The sequence below is a fragment of the Crocuta crocuta genome, unplaced genomic scaffold, assembly GCF_008692635.1.
Source record: "Crocuta crocuta isolate KB4526 unplaced genomic scaffold, BGI_CrCroc_1.0 scaffold233, whole genome shotgun sequence".
In the NCBI taxonomy this organism is placed as follows: Eukaryota; Metazoa; Chordata; class Mammalia; order Carnivora; family Hyaenidae; genus Crocuta; species Crocuta crocuta.
In genome coordinates this window covers 6,113,806-6,131,193 of record NW_027529526.1, presented here as the reverse complement: position 1 = coordinate 6,131,193, position 17,388 = coordinate 6,113,806, and the positions used below count along the sequence as shown (strand labels likewise).

General features: G+C 42.9%; 1 protein-coding gene across 2 annotated transcripts in view; it reads left to right on the top strand.

Annotated features, from left to right (window-relative positions):
* The window catches only part of SPON1 (spondin 1), a 260,834-nt gene that overhangs the window by 12,676 nt on the left and 230,770 nt on the right, over window positions 1-17,388 (top strand). For both annotated transcript variants that reach the window (XM_077761156.1, XM_077761155.1), the window contains exon 2: window positions 7,128-7,234. In XM_077761156.1, coding sequence (XP_077617282.1) covers window positions 7,128-7,234 — 107 coding nt within the window. The remainder of the gene's footprint in view (window positions 1-7,127; window positions 7,235-17,388) is intronic.

The following is a 17,388-nucleotide window of genomic DNA, read 5'->3' as shown; positions in this document are numbered from 1 at the left end:
AGGAGAAGGAAACCCAAGCAGGTGCCACACTGTCAGCGCAGAGCCCCATACAGGGCTCGAACTCACCAACTGTGAGATCATGACTTGAGCCAAAATCAAGTCAGATGCTTAGCTAACTGAGCCACCCAGGTGCCCCTGTGCCAGTTTCTAAGGGAAGTGTGTACGTTGCATCTTTCTGGTGCTCTGACAGTCATGCAAAGCAGGGAGGGGACTGCCATGGCTTGTGTCCATGCAGTGGTCCTTGTAACCCCGTGTTGCAGGTTAAGGCAGAAGTTCAAGTTCCCTGTAGTTGATGTGTGAATGAGGCATCTCAGTACCATCTAGCAGGTGGATGTCAGGTGCTGGTTGCATGATGGAGCTGAGATCTGGCTCAAGATCTTTTCGCTGAGTTTGGAGCTGAAACCCAAAGGCAGAGTGTGGAGTGTGACTGTACTAGATAAGAACCAATGAGGGTGATATGCAGAGCAGATGAATTGAGTAACAGCTCACCAGAGTTTATGCTAAATGGTTGACACACTGACCTTGAAGGACCCAGAAAGCTATTTGGGAGTTGGGTTTTCAAGATGGCAAGTGTACCCAAGGATGGGGAGAACTCAACCTTAGGTAGCGACTTAAGGCCAAGCTCAAGTGTGAAATATCAGTCCTCATATAAGCAAGGCAGACCAGAGAGACCCTTGCCAGTGCTTTTCAGGGAAAGGCTATAATCCAGGAATCATACAACTTCCAGCCTCATCTTCCTAAAACATAAATCTGAATATGACATTCCCTAACTCAAACCCTTTAGGGCCCCCTCATTACCTCCAGGGTAGTATCCACGCTTTTTAGCAAGGCTTTGAAGGCTTTTAAGTATCTATCGCCTATCTTCTTCCTTGACCTCTTTCACTGTCCTTTCTAGCTGGCAATTTATGAAATACAGAAATAGTTCTGGTTTCCAAGGCCAAGACCAACTCACCATGCCTTTGCCTGTACCTGGAGTGTTGTTAGTCTCTTGTCCATTGGACAAAGTCTTATTCCTCACTCAACTTGGACCTCAAATGCTGCCTCCTCCTTGAAGCCCCCTCTGACTGACTTCCATGTTAGACCCAGATGCTCCCTCCTCTGGCATCCCAGAGCACATCATTCACACATCCATAACACCCACATCTGTTATACAAGTCTGCTGATGTGTCTTTTCCTCCCAGCCCTTAGGCTGTATGGTCCTAGAGGGAGAGGCCCATGTCTTTTCTCTGTGTCTCCAGGGGCATAGCACTGAGTGGGCACAAAGTGCTCAGGAACAAAAGGATGAGGGAGGCTGACATACTATACCTGGTAGCCCATGGGAACTTAGGAGGAGGAACCAGAGCAGGAGTGAGCAAGCTATGCACTGAAGACAGATAAACACCTTTCCAGTCTTTCATTCATTCATTCATTCAATGAATATTGAGCATTTACTGTGAGTGAAAAGGCACACTAAATGCTAAAAAATACCGTGCAGCTTAAGACAGACCTGGTCTCTGCTCTCATGGAACTTCTAGGTTATTAAGGGAGACCAGCATTTAACATGTAGTTCACAAATAAGTATGTAATCAAAATTGGGTGAGAGGTATTCTGTTCATGATAAGGGCTTACCCAGATCTCCCCGTACCCTGGCCCTGGGAGGATCATCTCCAAAGACCATTATTTCCATTGCAGCCGTCTCAGGGGTCCCTTATTGGCACCTCCTGGAGTTTTTCTTTGGAGGTTCAGTAATTGTCCTTGAGGACCAGCGTTTGGAAACCCATTGCCAATTAACGAGCCTGCTGAGTACCCTGGTCTTTATCATCTTCATCATCATCTTCTCCAGCTCCAACATCACCAGTACCAGCACCACCATCAGCATCCTTTATGGTTCTTGAATCTTTTGTGCCCCAGGCACTGTGATAGATGTTTATTTAATCCTCTCCACATTCCTCTAAGAAAGGCAATATTATTAACTTCTTTTTTAAAATGAGGAACAGGGAGGTGAAATAACTTGCCAGAGGTCACATAATTAATAAATGATAGCTCTAGGATTCTAATCCAGAATCTTTGCTCTTAACCAGTTCCCTGTATGTGCTCACAGGATGGCTCTGAATGGACTTTTTTTTTTTTTTAACCCTTCATAAGCATTTTTCTTGCATTTCTTGGGTCTCTGAATGGCCTCTCTTGGGAGGCTCTTGGGGGGAGTCATTAGAGAGAAGATTCAATTATTTATTGCCGAGCAGTCATCTTCAGTCATTACGGGAACTCAGAACATACTGCACGTTTGTCCCTTTCAGGAGAGGGTCACATTAGTGGGGTCCTCTGGAGGGACGAGATGTCCTGTCTTCCTTTAGCTTATACTGTGTAATACCATCATCACCAGTGATCATTTCAGATTGAAACCCACACTGAGTTCAGCCTCCAGAGCCTCCATCCTGTGTGTTATACTCAGTGAGGTAGAGTAAAACCTTAGTTTTACTGCATTCCTACAGGAATGTATCATTCTGGGAAACCGAGTTTATGATGAGCCCTTTAAGTGTACTGCACAGATGCACAGAGAGGGGCATATTTATCATTTAGAAACATCATTGAATAATATTTGTATCAAAATATAACTTAGATATGGAAAAGTTCACAAATCACACAGCTTAGTGAATTACTACATGTTGAACACGCTCATGCAACAGGCCCCAGACCAAGAAACAGACCATGATCAGCACTCCAGAGGCACTTCCTGTGTCACCTCCAAATCACTTCTCACTCCACTTTGCCACACGTGTAACCACTGTCCTGACCTCTGGCATCATAGGTTAGTTTGTTGTCATTTTCCTAATTTTTATTTTAGAGAGAGAGAGAGAGAGAGAGAGCATGAGCCGGGGAGAGAGGCAGAGGGAGAGAGAGAGAGAATCCCAAGCAGGCTCCATGCTCAGAGTGGTGGGCTTGATCCCATGACCCTGGCATCATGACCTGAGGTGAAATCAAGAGTTGGGCACTCAGCTGACTGAGGCACCCAGGTGCCCCTAGTTTGTTTTTGAACTTTATACAAATATATAAATGCAATCATAACTTATGTATTATTTTGTGTGTCTTCTTTCACTCGATTAAGTTTATGAGATTTATGCCTTTAGTTTTTTTATATTTATTTATTTTTAGGTGGGGGGAGAGAGAAAGAGAGAGAGAGCATGCATGGGGGGGCAGAGAGAAGGAGACACAGAATCTGAAGCAGACTCTAGGCTCTGAGTGGTCAACACAGAGCCCGACTTGGGGCTGGAACTCACGAGCCGTGGAGCCGTGAGATCATAACCTGAGCCAAAGTCTGACACTTAACTGATTGAGCCACCCAGGCGCCCCAAGATTTATCCCTCTGTTGAATGAAGCAGTAATTCGTTCATTTCCATTACTACAGTGCATTCAATTATAGGAATATGCCACAATTTACATATCCATTCTACTGATGATTGACATTGAGTTTCCATTTGGGTGCTAATACAATGTTACTATGAACCTTCTGATTGGTGTTGCTTGGCACACGTAGGTATGCATTTCTGTTGATTGAGGAGTGACATTACTGGATCATAGGGTCTGTCTATGTTCAGCTTCAGTAAATACTGCCAAAGAGTTTTCCAGTGAAAATTGCTTATTTTCAGTTCAACGGTGTGTGAAAGTTCCAGTTAACATTTGATATTGTTAATCCTTTTACGTTTAGTCAATCTGGTGGAAATGCAGTAGTAATTTATTTTTTTATTTTTTATTTTTTTTATTTTTTTTGATTTTAATTTTATGATTTTTATTTTCCTGTTCACTAACAAGGTTGAGTGTCTTTTCATATGCTTTTTGGCCATTTGGGCACCTTCTTTTACGAAGCGTTAGTTCATGTGTTTTGCCTATTTTTCTCTATTGGGTTGTCTTTTATTAATCTGAAAGAGTTTTTATATATTTTGGATTAAAGTCAACTGCTGGTGATATGCATTGGAAATATCTTCTTCCACACTGTCCCATACTTATTCCTAATGATGTTTCTTGTTGGGCAAAATTTTTACATTATCCCATTTATATATCTTCTCTATGGTCACTGGTTTTTTTCTTTATGTTGTTTTACACTTCACATTTAGCTCTATCATCTATGTGAAGTTTATTTTGCATACAATGTGTAAGGCCAAGATTCACCTGTTTCTATATAGTTATCCAGTGGTCCTCATACCATTTATCGAAGACATTATCTTTTCCCCCAACTACTCTGCAGGAGATCCTTAATCATACATCAAGTTTCCATTTACTTGTAGAACTTTTTCTGGACCCCAACTGGCCCCTTTTTCTTTCCTTGCTATAGTACACTGGCTGAATTTCTGTAGCTCCAAGTCTGGATATGCGGTAGTCCAAGCCCTCCAACTTTTCACTTCTTTCTCCAGATTCCCTTGGATATTCTTGGCGCTTTGCATTTTCATATACATTTTAGAATCAACTTGTCAATATCGCAAAAAGCAAGATGGGAATCTAATCTAATTGCACTAAATTTATAAATCAATTTGTGAAGAACTGACAACTTTATAATACTGAGTTTACTAGTCCGTGAACACAACTCAGTAAACTTAATTGCACATCAGCTCTGTGCTAATCACTGTGCTGAGCTCAGATGTGGTTCTTGCTTTTGAAGGACTTAATGAATAGGTAAACAAACACTTATCCACAAAATGCAGTGTGATAATCTCATCACTGGTAATAAGAGCTAATATTTATTAAGTGCCTATTATATTCCAGGCATGATGTTAAGAACTTTTCCTGTATTAATTCATTTCTACTTCACACTGATACTTTGAGGTAAGTGCTGTTATTTTGCCCATCTATAGGTTTTTTAAAAGTGTGGTTGATATATAATATTGTGTTAGTTTCAGGTGTACAACATAGTGATCAACATTTCTCTGCATTACATGTAATCACCATGATATAGCTACTGTCACCATACAAAGTTTTTATAGTATTATAAACTAAATTCTCTATGCTGTGCATTGCATTCCCATGCCTTTTTTATTTTATAACCTGAAGTTTGTAACTTGTACTCTTCCCCTATGTCACCCATCCCCCTCCTCTACTCCCCTCTGACAACTACCAGATTATTCCCTGTACCTACGAGTCTGTTTGTGTTTGCTTTTGTTTGTTCACTTACCACCCCACTCTAGACACCCTAAGACTGCTTTAGGGCTGTCTGTCTGTTCCTCAGAGATCTCATCTCTTTCTTCTGACATCATAATCATCATTTTCTGCTTGCCGCTAGTATGGCAAGTAGCAGTGTGTTTTCACAGTATGCTTGCACCATACCTTTCTTACTCTATTATACTGTGCTTTTTCTCTCACCCTTTCTTCTTTACTAGGAAGGTCTGCCTGACCTTTTCATAGACATCAGTAGCTAATCAGAGTGCTTTTTTACTTTTGTGGGATGAACTGACCAATTATAGCATGAGATTTGCAATCTTTGGGTCTCACAGTTTTTTCCTGAGATGTCATTGTGTTGGGGCTGATGGGCTACTGGTGCATTATCCAAGACAGTTGTTTTAGTTTTTGGAATTTGGGGCTCCTTTATTTTTAGGACTGAAAGCAGAGGACTAGAATGTCCCTCCCCGACAGGTGGTTGCTTATCAGAATCACATAAATGGTATATGCTAAATGAATTGATTTATAAAATTTTAACACTTAATGCTTTTGGAATATCTGTACTCAAATATACTCAATATATGCCACCATGGGTGAATGTTAAACTGGGGAGGGAGAAGTCTTGGCCTAAGTCCACTTGTGGGTGCTCTTATTGCCTTGGGGTGTCTGTCAACCTCTCAGTATCTTTATTTCCTGTCTGTGAAATTAGAAAGCCAGAATGGAGGATTCTTGAGATAGCTTAAGGCTCTAAGAGTCTCTAACTCCATGTTTAAAGGCCAGAATCTTAGCACTTTAATCCAGACAGTAATTTAAATCTCAATTTATATAAATCTCAAGAAACTTGAACTGAGCATCTATTAGACATCAGGCTCCATGCTAGGTGCTAAGGATACAAAGGGAGGGGTGACCATCATTGCCGAGAAAGCCCTTGAACTAGATTCAATGAAATTGAAGTTATCTGGGTAGATGTGAGAAGGAAGAGCATAATGTAGATTTATGTAATCCCAGCTGCTGTAACAAACAATCCCCTACAATATAAGTTTATTTCCAGTTCATGCAAAGTACAATATGGATGTTTCTGGTCAGTGGGTCATTCTCTGTGTAGCTATTCAGAAACCCTGGTTTCTTCTATCTTGTGACTCCACCATCTTCTGTTGGACACCAGAGTCTTCTGTTGGATCCTCTGTATTCCACAGGCATAGGTGGGAGAGGGAGAGTGGAGGATCCTGTAGAAAGCTTGTGTGGGCCAGGCAGGAAGTGGCATGCATCCCGTCCATCCGTGCTTTCCCTAGGCAGAATGGAAGTGCAAACAGACCTAACTGCAAGGGATACTGGGAAAGTGGTCTAGCTGAGTGCTTACAAGAAATAGGAAGTGTATTTTGGAAAACACACAGCACTCTCTGCCCCAAATGACTTTGTAAGGGAGTTTGGGCTGTGAGCAGCTAAATTTCTCTTGGAAGTGTAACATTAGATAACTGTCAAGATTGGGGTTGCTGACCAGGGACTATCTTTTTTTTTTTTAATACTTATTTATTTTTGAGAGAGAGAGTGCAAGCAGGAAAGAGGCAGAGAGAGAGGGAGACAGGATCTGAAGCAGGCTCCAGGCTCATAGATCCTGAACCAGGGCTCAAACTCACATACCACGAGATCATGACCTGGACCGAAGTTGGAAGCTTAACCAATTGAGGCACCAGATGCCCCTGACCAGGGACTATCTCTATCCAATTGTGGATACTGGGAGAGAGCTCACCGAAGCCTTCGTTGGTTCAAGAAAGCCCAATTGGGATCATAGTTCAGGCGTTTTGCAGGTTCTGAAACATAAGGGGGGACCTGGGTGGAGAGCAAAAGTTCGCTACTCAAAGGCATGAGGCTTTTCCACTGTCTGCTGCCTCTCCAGCCCACAGGCCTGACCTGTTGATGGAGAACTCACCAACATTCATTTGCCAGATGGAAGCCAGCTGATTTCTGTGCTTATAATCTGCTTTCTCCTCTCTCCACAGTAACCCTTTCTGCTGCCCCTCCCTCCTACTTCAGAGGATTCACATTAATTGCCCTTAAAGAGAACAGAGAGGGTGATAAGGAAGAAGACCATGCTGGAACCTTCCAGGTAAGACTCCTCTGGGCTCCTCCCTTGCCCTTGTGACCTCGTGGGTAAAAGCCAGGGGAAAGGTGGAGGTACTGAGGAGCTTGAGTGACAGTAGAGGTACAGGTGTCTGAGTAGCTTCTCAGGCAGTTCCCTTGACCTTGGATCAAAATGGCCGGGTTCCCTTGAAAGACCCATAATGGTGTAGTTAGCAAATGTCTCAAGCTTGCTGTCAGGCCTTCCGGATTGGCCACCAGGAAGGGCTCTCCTCTGGGCTCCCAGTGCCTGGGGGACAGCAGACAGCCCAGCACAGTGAGAGCACTTGGAGCCCTGGCAGAGCCTGGCTGTTTTTCCTGAGAGCCATTCATGATTGACTGGCAGTTCTCACGTATAAACGGAACAAGAGCTCAGGATGGCCAGACTGGAAGGAATTCAAAGCCTAGGAGAAGGACTATTAAGGGAACGAAGAGATTGATTTATGAGAGGAGATGAAAAGAATTAAACCTGCTTTGCTTGGCTAAATGAACAGGGCTGAGCGTGAGAGGTGGTAATGGTCTCTAAATGTCAGCCCTCACAGAACACCCTTCTCCAGGGGAGGCTGCGTTTGACTTTGTACAAAAGGGCACGGCCAGACGAAAGTGGGTCAAGAGAAGAAAGAGAATCTCAAAGGCAAGGGCCCTGACAGTGAGTCATATTTCACTGTGGAATATTCTTCCATGGGAAGTGGCGGGAACACCATCCCCTTTCAGAGGCTTAGAAAAAGGCCATCCAATCATCAGAACATGTCCCAGAAGGACTGGGGCCATCCTAGGAGGAGGCCTGGCCAAATTTGCTGCAACCATTTCTTGTCTCAAATTTCCATTGTTCTAGAATCCTTTTTTATCTGATGTTTGCGAACTCAGAAGATAAAAAAAAAAGAGCTCAAGAAAAATACTCACACCCATAGCTGACTGCTGGCGCATGCTGATATAAGTTGTGGGTTCACGGAGGACCCTGCCCCCAAATATCTTCCCCATCCACAGACCTCTCTTAATCCTTTGTAGCCAGGTTGTCATTTTGAATCCTGTGTTAAAAAAATTTTTTTTAATGTTTATTTATTTGTGAGAGAGAGAGAGACAGAGTGCAAGCAGGAGAAAGGCATAGAGAGGGAGACACAGAATCTGAAGCAGGTTCCAGGCTCTGAGCTATCAGCACAGAGCCTGATGCAGGGCTCAAACTCACGGACCACAAGATCATGACCTGAGCCAAAGTGAGACGCTTAACTGACTGAGCCACCCAGGTGCCCCATTGAATCCTGTGTTTTAAAAAAATGCCCATTGTTTTGTATTCTGGGCCTCTAACCTAGTAGGACGTTAATTCCATGCTCATTGTGATGTTCTGTGCACCTAGGTGGCAGGAACTTTCTTGGCATATATCTGAAGGAATCACCCAGTTCTAATACTAAGGATGCCCAACATTTGCTGGGTTCTTACCATATGCCAGGCACTGGGTTTAGTTTTTTTTATCTTATTTTGGCTTATCTCATCTTAATTAGGGTTCTTACTATAATTCTCCAAACAGCCAAATAGATAGAAACTAGCATCCCTATTTTATGGGTCAGGAAATTGAAACTAGCAAGATTGAATCATTTATGTAAATACCTAGTAAATAGTAAGGCCAGGTTCCTGTACCAGATGTCTTGATTCCAGAGATGAAATTGTTTCGTTTCTGAATAGTACCTAGTAAGTTCCTGGCACAAGTGTGTTTGGACAGTGTATCGGTAAAGTTGTCATTATAAGGAAAGGAAGATTCATGCACGTGTTTAGCCCGTAAAGCATTGAAATAAATTCCCCTGGTCCTTGTTGTGCTAATTTACCTGGAAGTGTGGATGATTTATCAGATTCACAAGAGAGGTCTGGGTACCTGAAAGTCAGGAGGGGTAGAGTTCTAAGTGGGGAAAAGGTGGAGGGGGGGTTGGGGGGAAAGTGAACTTGTCACCCAAACAAAATGTATCTGCTTTAAAATGGTGCTTAGAGATATATACTCAAAATAGTTGAAAGCAGGGATTCAAATAGATATTTGTACTGCCGTGTTCATAGCAGCACCATTCACAACAGCCAAAAGTGGAAACAACCCAAACATCTACTGATGGATGACTGGCTAACCGAATGTGATGGATACATACAGTGCAATGTTAATTCTTAAGGGGCGCCTGGGTGGCTTGGTCGGTTGGGCGTCCGACTTTCGCTTGGGTCGTGATCTCGCGGTTCGTGGGTTCGAGCCCTGCGTCGGGCTCTGTGCTGACTGCCAGCTCGGAGCCTGGAGCCTGTTTCAGTCTGTGGCTCCCTCTCTCTCTGACCCTCCCCTGCTCATGCTGTCTCTCTCTCTCTCTCTCTCTCTCTCCTAGAAATAAATCACACATTTAACAAAAACAAAAAAAAAAAAAAAAAAAAAAAAAAAAGGAAGGACATTCTGACACATGCTATCTGTAACATGGATGAACCTTGAAGACATTGTGCTAAGTGAAATAAACCAGTCACAGTCACTAATACTGTCTGGTTCCACTTATGTGAGGTACTTAGAACAGTCAAATCCAGAGAAACAGAAAGTCGAGTAGTAGTTTCCAGGAGCTCCAGGGGAGGGAGAGATACAGAATTCTTGATGAACAGGTATAGAGTTTGAGTTTGGGAAGATGAAAAAAATTCTGGAGAGAGATAGTGAAGGCTGCACAAAATATGAGTGTACTTAATGCCACTGAACTGTACATTTAAAAATGGTTAAAATGGGGGTCTCCTGGGTGGCTCAGTCAGTGAGGCATCCAACTTCAGCCAGGTCATGATCTCACAGTTTGTGGGTTTGAGCCCCATGTCGGGCTCTGTGCTGACAGCCAGCTCAGAGCCTGGAGCCTGCTTCGGATTCTGTATCTCCCTCTCTCTCTGACCCCTGCTCACACTGTCTGTCTGTCTGTCTGTCTCTATCTCAGAAATAAATAAAACCATTAAATTTTTTTTAAATGGTTAAAATGGTAAATTTTATGTATATTTGCCCCCCCCCACACACGTAAGTGATGCCTGTGTTAGACCTAATGGGGGCACAGTGTGGAGTTAGGCCTGATGAGGATGTGGCTCCTTTCTTTAAATGCTATTCTGTTTTAATTCATTAAACTGATAGTCCTTCCCAACTCACTGTCCTTTCTACTCAGCTAAATCTTGGTCCTTTCAGCTGATGGGTAAATACAGGGCCCTGCTCACAGTGGGCAGTGAGTAAATGTTTGTTGAATGAGTAAATGAACAAATTATTCTTTCTACTCATATTCATTACTCAGTCCTTTTCAGAATTCCTCTCTCTTCATGCATCCCTCCTTCTTCCTTCTCTTGGATGTACTTTCTTGTTGCGTCCCAGTGGTTCTTGAGTGTGGTCTCTGGACCAGCAGCATCAGCACCATTGATGAACTTGTTAGAAATAAAAAATCTAAAGCCCCACCCAAACCTACTGAATGAGAAACTGAGGCCGGGGTCCCCACGACCTGTGTTTTAACAAGCGCTCAGGGTGAGTCCAGCATCTGCTTGAGTTTGAGAGCCAATGTTGATGTGAGGCACAGATCCGGCCCGTCCAACACAAACTCCTCCATCCTCAGCGCTTCCACCAGCCCTTGAGGAATCAAAGTGAGAAACAAACAGGAAAAATGCCTTGCAGACAATAATAATGCATGTGTGCCAGATATTGTTCTAAGTGGTTTACATTTATTAACTGATTTGATCCTCAGAGCAACACTATGAGATAGCACTGTTACCCTGTTTTTCACAGATGAGGGAATTGTGGCACAGAGCAATTAAATAACTTTATTTTTTTATTTTATTTTTTTTATGTTTTTTTATTTATTTCTAGGAGACAGAGAGAGACAGACAGCATGAGCAGGGGAGGGTCAGAGAGAGAGGGAGTCACAGACTGCAACAGGCTCCAGGCTCTGAGCTGGCAGTCAGCACAGAGCCTGACGCGGGGCTCGAACCCACGAACCGCGAGATCATGACCTGAGCGAAAGTCGGACGCTTAACCGACTAAGCCACCCAGGCGCCCCTTAAATAACTTTCTTAAGACTGCTCAGCTCTAAGTGATAAAGCTGGGCTTCAAACTCAGGCAGTCTGGCTCCGGATCCCTGCTCCCAACCACGCTCCACACAGCCTCTCAACGTGTATGTGTTAAGTGAAAATATGAGGGTCTCCTATGACTTTTTTACGGGAGAAGTCTCTGTGCCAAGGGCTTTATATGCATTATCTTACTTAATTCTCATAGCAACCCTGTGAGGTCAGTATTGTTACCGCCATTTTCCAGAGGATGGAACTGAATCTCCAAAGGGCTAAGAGGACTGACCAAAGTAATCCAACATGTATGTGGGGGAAGGGGCCAAACACCATGCCAGTGATTTTCTCACACTTCATCTCCCCACCCCTGCCCTGCCCTTGCACGTTAAATGCACACTTAGACTGGGTTCCCCTCATCTTAGAGGTTAGAGGGGGAGGAATCGTGACTCCTGTCTCCATCTTCCGTCTCCTGCTTCAGACACTGTGGTCTCTGTACTTCCCTCTCCCAGGGCAGCCTACATGTCTTCTCTCTCCACCAAAGCTGTCATCTTTGGAGTCATTCATTTATTCATGGGCATTCATGGAGTGTCTCCTCCATGCCGAGCCCTGGGGTAGGCACTGAGGGTGACGATGGTAAGAGAATCAGACACAGCTCTGCTCTCCTGGAACTTACAGTGTCCTCCATGTAACTGCACCTTAAAAATTACCTCTGCGTCCAACGGGTGTAGCAGAAAGTCATCCACTGGAATATGAACAGGTGACCAGAAACTACAAACGCCACAGTGATTTAGAAACATGTATGTAGTGATTAACACATATCTAGAAGCACTTCTTTGTTAACACCGTCACTCCAAACACAACAATCCTGAGGCCCTAATAACAGCAACATTCTAATATTCTTTAAATCTGGTTTAAGATTACATTCTTAGTTCTGAAAGTGACTCTGAGGGTGGATGATTCTGCTTCTGCATGAGTGAGCCCTTAGACAGAGAATACGGACTCACCAGGTACAAACAAATGTGAATTTTAATGCCCCTTTAGACTCAGTGGGGAAGGGAATGGGGCCCGCAGATGCAGGGTTGTGCTCTCACCGCGTGGCAAAGACCCAGGCACAAGCGGGTGGGACTGCCCGTCTGCTTGCAGCATGGCAGCCTTGGCACAGACTCGGGAATCTGTCTCTGGCTGCCAGAAGGGAGAGACATGGGAATCTCTCTTTGATGAGTGAGCTGGGTGTACTTACGGGTAATTGAAAGTGACAAGGAATGCAGGGGATGGACTGCCTGCACAAAAGTAACCCACTAATCCTATAAAATTGTATTGCTAAAACCAAATTGCTCCCTGGAATGCTCGTGGCCCAGCCAACTGTCCAACTCATTCTCCTACTGCCTTCAGGTCGCTGATCCAACGGCCCTTTCCCAGGGAAGCCATCCAGATCACCCTATTTGAACCCTATTTGAAGCTTCCTCCCCTCTTCAGTTCCTGGGCTGGACTTCCTATCCTTCCCCACTTAATTTTTATCCTGTTGCCTTTATTGCCACACGAGGTGCCATTTTACTTGTCGACTTGAGTATTATCTGCCCCCTTCCATTAGATTGTGAGCGCCACAAGGCAGGGAGTTTTATGTGTCTTGTTGGCTGCTATGTCCCCAGCCCCTCCCACGGGGCCCTACATGGAGGAGGCACTCAAATATCTATTGACGAAATTTTAAGCTGCTAATTCATAATACCATCATTTCATTTTATTTTTAATTTAAGGCCTATATGCATGAACTGGCTTAGATAATAGTCTGCCAGTCAAAGGAAGAAAGTCTCATTTATAAAGGGCTGTTTGCCTGAGAACATCCCTTATCAATACCATACAAACAAGTATCTTTTAAATAACTAATTATTCCATATTCTTAATCACCTGTTTCTCAGCTATTTTCATTATCTCTTCATTAACAATATGTATTAGCATCTAATGGGGCCTGAGCTACATGAGAAGCTCAGAGAGGTTCTAAAAATAAAATGCTGTTGCAAGCCCATTCTTAGGAATTTTCTTAGTTTATAGGAAAACTTTCCTTTGTTATGGTCACCTGAACTTAATCATGCCCCTTAAAAGATACTAGGATTTTTCAATGTGCTCTTCAGTATTATAAATAATGGAGTAAAACAAGGTGTTTTGTTTTGTTTGCGTATGATTTTCCTTGTTTGATATTATTTTGGTAGAATAGATTCCCAGAACTGTAATTACAGACGCAAAGGATATGGAGCTTTTAATGTTTTTGATATATATCGATTGCAAAGGTGATTATAGCATTCCAGTCAGCCCTCCTTTCAACAGCCTGATCTGGGCATGTCATCGTGGTAACCACACCCACTAAAGGAAAGGGAGACATATATTCCTATATCGGGACTAGACATCGTAGGATTTGGGGAGGTCAAATTGATTAACCAGCTCTAGCAAGATGAAAACTAATGGAGGAGCACAGAAAGTCACCTACTTAGATCCAAATAACCAATTGCACATGTACAAGAAGAGATACTTGGATTTATGGCAGCACTTTCAACAAACAACAAAAATACCCTAGGCCTTTTAGTTGCCTATGAGTTCAGAATGAGTCATCTCTGAGATAGGACCGTGAAAAACTAATGAGGTCTTAGTACGCATCATAGGTGCATGAACACAGGAGTTAGATTCTTTTATGGGATTATTAATTTTTAGAGAAAGAGAGCGTGTGAGTTGGGGAGAGGGGCAGAAGGAGAAAGAGAAAACCCCAGGCAGGTTCCATGCTCACTGGGGAGCCCAGCACAGGGCTTGATCCTATGACCCTGAGCATAATCAAGAGTCAGATGCTCAACTGACTGAGCCGCTCAGTTGCCCCATGTTTTATGGGATTCTTAATCCATCCTGAGAGAGCTCACAATATTCTCTTTCTTCATGTATAGAACATACCTTTCTAGTGAACGAATATTACAGTGTGAAATATACAGTTTTTTCTTTTATTTAATCATTTATTTAGATATTTCCTTAGCATTCGTACCATACTGTACTTTTCCTTCAGAGTTTTTTTTTGTTTAACATTGCTCTGCACCTACCGAACTGTATAGGGCAAAACCGTATCTGTTTTGCTCACTAGTATATTTCTAACCACCAGCACCATACCTAGACATGGTAGGCACTCAATAAACGTTAGCTGGGATGAAACATTTCATTAGCTGTGAAAGGCACCATACTTGGCTCTGAGCATATTGAGATGAATAATTAAGGCCTGATGCCTGGTATCAGGTGGTCACGATCTACAGCGGAACTTCCCAACCCTGGTGTGCTATGTACACTGGTGGATCCCAAGTGGGTTATAGAAGCATCTAGATATTGACTTGTTTAGCTATTGGGGTGGTCTCATTTGACCACTAATTGATGAAATTCTATCATCTCCTGCATGGGACCCAGAGTAAGCCAACTGTACATGTACAAGAAGAGAGATTTGCATTTATGGACGCATGCTCAGCAAACAGAGAAGAACGATATAGAAAGAACTATCTTGCAACATGCTAGGTGCTAGAATTGTTGCATGTGTTGCCAGTAAGAAAGCAGTCATTTGCAGGAAATGAGGAAGGAGTGCTGATTTGAGAGGAGAGAAAAGACATTTATAGAGGTGATTACTTAGAGTTGTCTCTTTGGGTGGTTCAAGCTTACAGGTGGACAGGGGATGAGAATGAAGGGGATGTGTGAAGTCCCCTCTATTTTTTCCTCAGACCTCTATTTTATTTTATTTTATTTATTTATTTTTTTTTTTTAAATTTATTTCTAGGAGAGAGAGAGAGACAGCATGAGCAGGGGAGGGTCAGAGAGAGAGGGAGTCACAGACTCTGAAACAGGCTCCAGGCTCTGAGCTGGCAGTCAGCACAGAGCCCGACGCAGGGCTCAAACCCACGAACCGCGAGATCATGACCTAAGCGAAAGTCGGACGCTTAACCGACTAAGCCACCCAGGCGCCCCCTCAGACCTCTATTTTAAAACTTTCCCTACGTAATGTTTCACTGTATCTTCTTTGATTAGTGCATAGCCCAGCAAGGACGCAGTAAGTTTTCTTACATGAATGAATGAATGAATGAATGAATGGGTGAATGAGTGAACAAACGAATGGATGAACGAACTAGGGGATAAAAGACATGCTATGCTAGCCCCTTCCCTTCAGGAATTCACTCAGTGTAAAATGTCTCTGTGAAGATGTGATCCTAAAAAGACCATCAAAAGAGCACATTTTAGAAGCAATAGCAGTACCTCTTGTACAATACTTAGTTTTCTTTTTTAAAATTGCCATCTGAAACCACTTGTAAGGAGAGTGAGAAGCAGTTTGCCTTGTGAGTGCCTGGGGTAGACATGGGGTCCTCAGGCTTCTCCAGCCCCAGTCTCTGGTCTCTGCTACCAGGGAGGATGAAGAGCAGTTTCCTTCCAAGCAAGCAAGCCCTGAGTCTGAGAACCAGATGCTCTGTGGGGATTTGAGCGACAGAGCACACCCTTGTTTTGTGTTGGAAAATACAGAAGAGGATAAATACAGAAGGAGATAAAGAAGAAATAAAAAATGTCCTCTTATAACAGAGAGATAATCATTACTAACATTTGGGTACATTTCCTTCCAGATTTTAAATATATATGCATATATGTAGTTGCTCAACAATTATTGGAACCAACTATATATAGGGTCTTATGACCTCTTTTATTTTTCATGAACATTGTATTAGTATATTTCAATGCAATTAAACATTATTCCACAGCATGAATTTTAATGACTTTATAATACTCCGCTATTCCATTGAATTATAATTTATTCCACTATTCCTCTGTTGTTGGGCAAGATAGGTAGTTTTCCTTTTTTATTTTTTTCCTCTTTACTCATTTAAAAAAAACCCGAAACACTGCAATGAACACAACACATAATCTTTGTTAGCGTCTTCCTCATTATTAATTTCAAGAATTAAATTACAGGGTTAAAGTAATGTCTCCCTCCCTCTCTCTCTGCATACACACACACACACACACATGCACACACACACACACGTGTGTGTGTGTGTGTATATTACCACCTCTATTTCTAAAAGTGGTTATTTGGAATTTGACAGTGTCACTGGTGGGCACATGGGTTATTATGACAGGAGAAAGCATTCCTCTTTCTAGGCTGATTTTCTTCCTCAAAAAGGACTCTGTATCTCATTATTCTTCCAATTCTAACATACCTTGCTTATTTAGAATATACACTGGGCATATTATAAATATAGAATATATTTAAAGAAATATGTGGAAAGAACATGGTTTTAGAGTTAGCAGACCCGGGCTCAAATTATACCTCTACCAGCTGGGTGAAGAAGTCACTGAATTTCTTTGAATCATAGTTTCTTCGTCTATAAAGTAGGGATGAGAAAGGTTATTTTGAGAATCAGATGAGATAATTTATGTAAAATTCCCCAGACAGTGTCGGGATGTAATGGACCCTCGATCAATGTCTCTTCCTTCTGAGCCAGAAGCTTAGTGGGGTGCCCTTTCCACGTCTCTGTGGCCAGTGAATCACAAACCCCGTCCCTCTGTAGACGTGAGCAGACATCCCAGCTTCGGTATAACCACCCAGCTGCCTGTCCGACTCCACCAGTGAGGGGAGAGACAGGCTTACCTACCTCTTTCTATCTTCATTGGCATATGATTGGGAAGACTCAAGTAAAATGGAAAAACTTCACTGTTGCTGGATACTTGATACCCCGTAAATAAAAACAAAACTCTGGTCAGGGACGGTGCTAGGTGGTTGGCTGGGCTCCACTCCTGGCTTTGTGACCTTCTCCCACACAGCAATTTCACCAAAAAGGGGTTCAAATTATACTTTGACAAAGGCAGCACACGGGGGAATGAGCAGAAAGAGGAAACCACAACTATCGCCTCCAGGTATGAAGTAGTCTAGTTTATTTAATGCTCTCCCTCTTAGCTGTAAGTTCCATGAAAACAGGACAGCCCGTTTCTTTTGTCCCCAATGCTGGGTCCAATGCCTGCCACACAACAGGCACTCAGTAAATACTTGTCACATAAATAAACAAATCTACTAGTTTCCTGTCAGTTTCTGACCCATCGCATGAAGTGGGCACTGTT